Here is a 6456-nt window from a genome sequence, read left to right as displayed (position 1 = left end):
CTGCACTGTGCTTTCTCACCGCACACTCTCTTCTTGTCCCTGAACCTTGATTTCTAGGCGAAGGCCAGCACTAAAACTCTACAGCTGTTTGCCAGCCTGTCGGTGCCTCTCTTCGCCTTGTCTCTCCAACGTGCACACAGCTAGGCCAGGAGAAGCCTTTCCCGGTCTCAAGCTTTATATCTCAAAGTAGGAGGCTCAAAACAAAGAATTCTCTGAATTGTGCTGTTGCACACAGTCTAGAACAAGTAACTGTGTATTTGTTTCTGATCAGTCTCTTCTCCTCAACCACTTTTTTAATCCCTGAAGGAGTTAGTGTTACTGTTACAGTAACCCACAACAAGCTTTCCCCAGAGCTGATGTCTACCAGTCACAAACAGCAGGGTTTACTTACTTGAACCTTTCCATCCTCTTCTACCACACGCTAGAAAAAATTGTAAGAACCAAGCTTTGGATATAGCACCTAGAAAGCAAGAGTATTTCAACAACTTGTTAACATCCATTTGCTGCCTTAACTTTTTTTTTTTTTTTTTTTTTAATTTGATCTTCACATTGTAGAACTAACACTGACATTTGTCAAAACTACTTCAAATTAATTTTCCGTTCTACATCTCATTCATTTCCCCATGACAGAGGATTTCACTTTGCTCTCAAAAATAAAATACTTCTTGCTTTCTATATATATATCCAAAGATTCTCCCAACATGCAGCAAGAGGCTGATTGGGACAGGCACTGGTGAGGGAAGCATTTGTACTCCTTCACTTCCTTGACTCTTGGTAGCTGATGTTCTAAGGTGGTCTAGTCTAGACCTTTGATTTAGAGACAGAGTTTTCAAGTTCAAGCCAGAGATGACACAGGAACTGACAAATATTGTTTCAGGAAGAACTGAAGATTTTACTCTGAAAATATATATGTAGCATATAGCAAAAACAATCCAGGTTGGATGAAGACATTTTTCAGAAATGAGTAATGCCAAAAACATGCAAACCCATAAAGGTCTTACTTAACTCTGCCTTTACTCCTGCAGTGTAAAGCTCTTTTTCAGGGATATAACCTGCTAATACACTAGGACTAACATTCTTTAATTTTGGTGTCCACTGATAGACTATTAAAAAGTCACACTGCACTGCTCTTCCTTAGCTCAGCCGGTGGTATTTGCTTTGGACATGCCCTGGATCCACAGAGGGAAGTGGCAGCTGCATTCATGCCCCCAGCCATTTTTTCTTACACGTTCCAGGTCGCATGCAGGAGCTGAGGCACAGTATCCAACTGGATTTCCATACTGGATCACTAAAATAAATGAGGATCAAATGCCAGACACCATCTCACCATGTAGCTAGAGATGTTGAGATATATCAAGGAGCAGATCAAGAGCACAAGTCCTCTGAGGAGCAACTGAGGGAGCCGGTGTTGTTTAACTTGGAGAAAAGGAAACTCAAGGAGACCTCATCACTCTGCCTGAAAGGAGGTTGTAGCCAAGGGTGGTGGGGTTGGTCTCTTCTACCAAGTAACAAAAAAATGGTCTCAAGTTCTGCCAAGGAAGGTTTAGATTGAATATTAAGAAAACTTTTTTTTATGGAAAGGGCTGTCAAGCAGTAAAACAGGGAAGTGAGCCACCTTCCCTGAACTTAGTTAAAAAATGTGTAGATCTGGCACTCAGGGACACTGATGGTTTAGTGGTGCACTTGGCAGGGTTGGGCTAATGGTTGGACTCAAGGGTCTTTTCCAGCCTAAACAATTCTATGATCCTATGTTAACAGGTAAAGCAAAGAAGAAAATAAAACCACATTCTCACTTCATCAGAAGAATGAATCAGGTTTAGCCTTTTGTATTTAGGTAAGTGATTCTACCTTAACAATTTACAAGGGTAGGAGTTGAATCAGCCAAGGATGTCCTGAGATAACTGGCCACTAGAGAACAACTTCTGAAAAACCATTGTGAAAGACAAATATTGCCCTAACAGAGGGAAAGAAGTCTGGAAATAATAGCAACCTGCCATCAAAATTCTGCCTGCAAGAACTGCCAGTTGTCAATTGCCATGCACAGTATTGAGCAGTCACTCAAAAATAGCTGTTTTTTTCTATACTGTAGTTCTAAACTCTGCATGTACCAGAAAGCACAAAACACTGATGTTAGCTGGTGCACTTAAAGAAAGGAGTTAAAATGTAACATTCACATTAAAAAGAGAGATTCACATTAAAAAGCAAGGACAACCAGAGAAGAAAAGCCATTACATTAAAAGCACTCCTTCAGGGCAAGTGACTGTTCCCACATCACAGTTTACTGCAGGATCAGCTACCTGAAGGCCCCAGTGGCAAGACCAGTAACTTTCAGTGACACACATTGTAAATAACTTGAGAGAGAAATCAACCAAAATATTCAGCAATTCAAGTTAATCTCAGTAACTTGCACAGAGCCATAACCTTCTTTTTAAAAGCCATAAACTAAGGCAACTCCCAGCCACTTTTGGCATGGCAAGCTTTGATGAACTGAAAGACTACAGCTCATCTTGAAATAGAATTTGGAAGACTAAATTGGTCTACATACAACCTTAGGTACATAGAAATTTTTAACAAGAAAAGAATTGGAAGTCTCTGCTGTTGTTATTTGAGGTACTCTAATTGTCACAAATGTTGGGACTTGAAGTCAGGCAAATTTCATACAGTGGCATTTTTGGGAGAAGCACCTGAATTTAACTTTAAAATTTTGTAGGGTGAGACACCAAAATACCTTGCTAAATGAGTAGTCTTTTAAATTACATTTTTATTTTGCAAGAAAATAAATTATACAACTTAAAAAATAAAATTCAAAAATTAAGCAGTACATCAAAATAGTTCAGCTGGACTGCCATACAGAAACTACCACCATTCAAAATTGTACAGCATTATTATCTTGGTAGTGGCACACATTCAAAATTGTAAATACCATACGGAGATAGTTATTACAACTCAGGAATTCGAGTTTGCTCAACACTCCAGACTACGTATAGTGTATATGACAGGAAAGCTTTCATGTATTGTTTATTTCACAAATATGACCTTAAAGAATTACAAAGATAGCATCCCAGTCATTTAGATGAAAATAGAAAACAGTTTGAGATAGCAAATCTTTCTGTAAAACTATCAAATCTTTTTGCCAATTGTATTTTTAAAATTTGCACTTTACAGGACAATGGCATCCCAAGGCAGATAAATGCAAGATGTGAACATTCAGAACATTTATATTAATTTTAAAAATATGAAAATGAGAAAGTCACATTGTCATTTGGAAATGTAACTGCATTACAGTAGTAACAAATGAAAGATAAATGAGTAAACTAGAAACTAGGGACACCAACTATGGAAAGAGGAAAATGGAAGACTTCAGAATTGAAACTGAGATTCTCACCAAGTTGTTGGGACAGAGAAATATTTAACAGTATTTCTTAATTAAACACATTAAGAGTGATTTCCCCCCCAGCCCCTTCTACACCAGATTTCGTTCCTTAGCTATTCACCGTGGCAGTGTGTGTGGCAACATGTTTTTCAGATGCAGCACCTCCTTAAGCTAGTAGGTCTTTGGACATATATATTCATAGCTAAAAATTGCAGCCTTAAAAGTGCGTTGTTGCCATATTGCAAGTGAAGAATAGTTTTCATTTAGATCTGAACTCTACCCTCCCCAAAAGAACAGCTTACCCCAGGTATCTCCCTGTGCCCCAGGTGATCCTAGTTTTAAGTGCATATTGGTGAAGTGACCTGATGAAGGACGCTAAACGTGATTCTGCATCGTTAACAAATTTGCTGGTGTCTGTCTCAGATTTCATAAAAAACCCGACATCCATTTCTAGTATATATTTAAAGAAAAAATGACCATGTCATAGGCACATTACCAATTCTATTTCCATCCCAGGTTTTGAGAAATGTATAGGCAACAATTAGGTTGTATTGTATTTGTTAGTTGAGGGAATGTGTAGCTCCTTAGCTTTTAGCAACCTTTTCCTTTCTGCATAGATTCCAGCTTCCTAAACAGTTGTATCTGAGACGCTGTCTCAAACTTTTCTCTCAAATCTAAACCAATGGCTTCAAAATTAGCATTATCCCCTTGGCAGCTCTTTGTATATGACCAATTCATACCTGTTCTTCTCTGGTTAAGGGCTGGAATTTTTCAAGTTGAAGAGTGTGCTCCGACTGTTATGTTCTCCCCAATTATCCCAAATAAGCATTTATTACTTTTAAGTTACAAAGACTGAAAGTCTTGCAGCACAAAGTTTTTTATTAGAATTTTGTTTTCTAATGTTCAGATATCTTCATTGGTTAACTACACAGAGCACCACTTGCTTTTGATTCTGAATTGCAACACCACAGGGCCAACATAAAAGATGCAATATTTTTAAACAGCATCTACTTTTGAGTATCAATAAAAGCATGTAACTCAAGCTGTAAGATTTCAATCAATTGTAATTGGCCAGGCCTTAATTTCTCCATCTCTTGGTCATGAAACCCTCACTACCAAAAATTTCTTACTCAGATGTCCAAGTACACACTTCTCAGGCAGTCACACTGGCATTTACATTAGTAACAGAGCACACAGCCTGCTTAAGGGTGCAAACAGCCAATCTTGGAGAGTTTGCTTTTAAACCACTCCTACTGCATACTTTACTGTAACCATGTGAAAGTAAAACTCCTCCTTCTTACTTACTGGAAGGCTTTCTTTTTCTAATAAAGTTAATTGTATCCTCTTGCCCATTTCATCATCAAAGAAGATGAGGCCTTTAGATGTTGTAGTTCAACTGGTTAATTAAAAAATAACTTCACACACTTGTAATTTATAGAAGAAATATTCATACAGAACTGAATAAAGCGCAACTTACCTTTGTCCTAAGACAGGCACTCTGCTCCTATGACTCATGGTATCACTCTAGTACTTGCTGGGACATTTCAGAACAGCAGAGAGTAGGGCAGTGCCAAATGACTACTTCAGGTGATTGAGAATGGAAGAGGTAACATTAAGAAATTAAGATTCCTGATGTGTTTGGCACTCTCTCTACATACACTGAACAAGGTATTTTTCCTTAGCGTCTTATCATTTTCATTGGAAGTGTATTTCCTACCCTACCAGTTACAAAATAAAAAGCAGAGGGTTTTTTTTTTTCATATAAAGATGTTGACTAGTCCAATTGGATTAACCTTGCATGTATATAAAAGTTACCACTGAGGAAATAGTACAGGGATCTTCAAGTGTTACTCTCTTGCTGCGGGAGTTGTGCATAAATTACTCTTTAATGCATCCTGATATACGTAGTAATAATGAAATAGTTGAAATATAAATATTAAATGTACATGGAAATACACTTAATATTTCTGTTCCTATAGCAGACCCACCCATGAAAACTGCTTTTAGAGTAAAGTATCATTCAAGAAACTTTTACCTTGTCAAAAAGGATTGTAGCAAACCACCCGTCCAAATAAGGTAACAACATATCCACTTTTTTACAGGAAACAATTTAAAACCAATGATCTCTTGCTTAGGGAAAAATATCACCAATGACATGGAATTACTTTTGTGTCACTTATTGTGTCGATTATTAAAATCTAGTTACTAGATTGAAGCACTGCGCTAGCAAACAGGTTTTAACTGTAACAAATATGTATCAGTTGTGACACATGTTTGTGTCTCTCAAATGTTATTACATGAAAAGGATCAAAGATGGACAGTACATTACTCTGTTGATCCTAAACACAAAAGTGAAAGTGCTACTTCTAGTCCTAATTGCATTAAAAAAAAAACCAAAAAAAACCCAAAAACCAAAACCAAACAAAACAAACAAAAAAAACAAACCAAAACCAAAACTAATAGCAGTTCCTCAGTGCATGAATATTTGAATATTTTTTCCTTGTGCAAGTACTGGTCATCTAAAAACCCAAACCTGTATTCTTCCTGATGGGTGTAAATAAAATCTACTTAAAAAAGTTCACAATGGGCTCTTCATGAATGCAAGTCTCCCACAAAACAGCATGCTGTTAAAAGTGTGCAACATGAAGGGAATGCCATCATGCTAGCTGAATGAGATTGGCAAAATATAGTCCTCTGTAAGGTAAGGCAGGGATTTTAATATGTAACGAAAGTCAAAACAAGTCCTTCTGCAGCACAAACTGTTGCAGCTGTCTGTCCAAGCACCCTTCCATTTATGTTCTTAGCATCCCGCAGAGTCCGCCAATTACGCCATGTATATAAAGGTGTTGATATCCGACTCATCTCTCCTGATATATTTGTGCTCTATAAGCCATTCGATTTGCTCTTTTATCATTTTCTTTTGTGGCAAGAACATGTTTTTCAGTATTTCTACCAGTTCAGTCTGAAGTTGGGCATTAGTAATTTTCTTCCGCATCTTCATTATTTGGATGATAGCCTCCTGTGGTGGGACAAGAAGAAAAGAGAGATGGTTTTTAAATGCCTAGGTGAAGTGACAGAACGAA

At 37.5% G+C, this 6456-nt stretch overlaps 1 protein-coding gene across 2 annotated transcripts in view; it reads right to left on the bottom strand.

Annotated features, from left to right (window-relative positions):
• Positions 1 to 2741: 2741 nt before the first annotated feature.
• CUL5 (cullin 5) overlaps positions 2742 to 6456 on the bottom strand; it is a 31907-nt gene continuing 28192 nt past the window's right edge. For both annotated transcript variants that reach the window (XM_066313013.1, XM_066313014.1), the window contains one exon: positions 2742 to 6392. In XM_066313013.1, the coding sequence (XP_066169110.1) occupies positions 6198 to 6392 (195 nt within the window). In that variant the 3' untranslated portion in view covers positions 2742 to 6197. The remainder of the gene's footprint in view (positions 6393 to 6456) is intronic.

Source organism: Sylvia atricapilla, chromosome 2, assembly GCF_009819655.1.
Source record: "Sylvia atricapilla isolate bSylAtr1 chromosome 2, bSylAtr1.pri, whole genome shotgun sequence".
Taxonomy (NCBI): Eukaryota; Metazoa; Chordata; class Aves; order Passeriformes; family Sylviidae; genus Sylvia; species Sylvia atricapilla.
The sequence above is the reverse complement of the archived record's forward strand: the minus strand, read 5'-3'. Positions and strand labels throughout refer to the sequence as shown.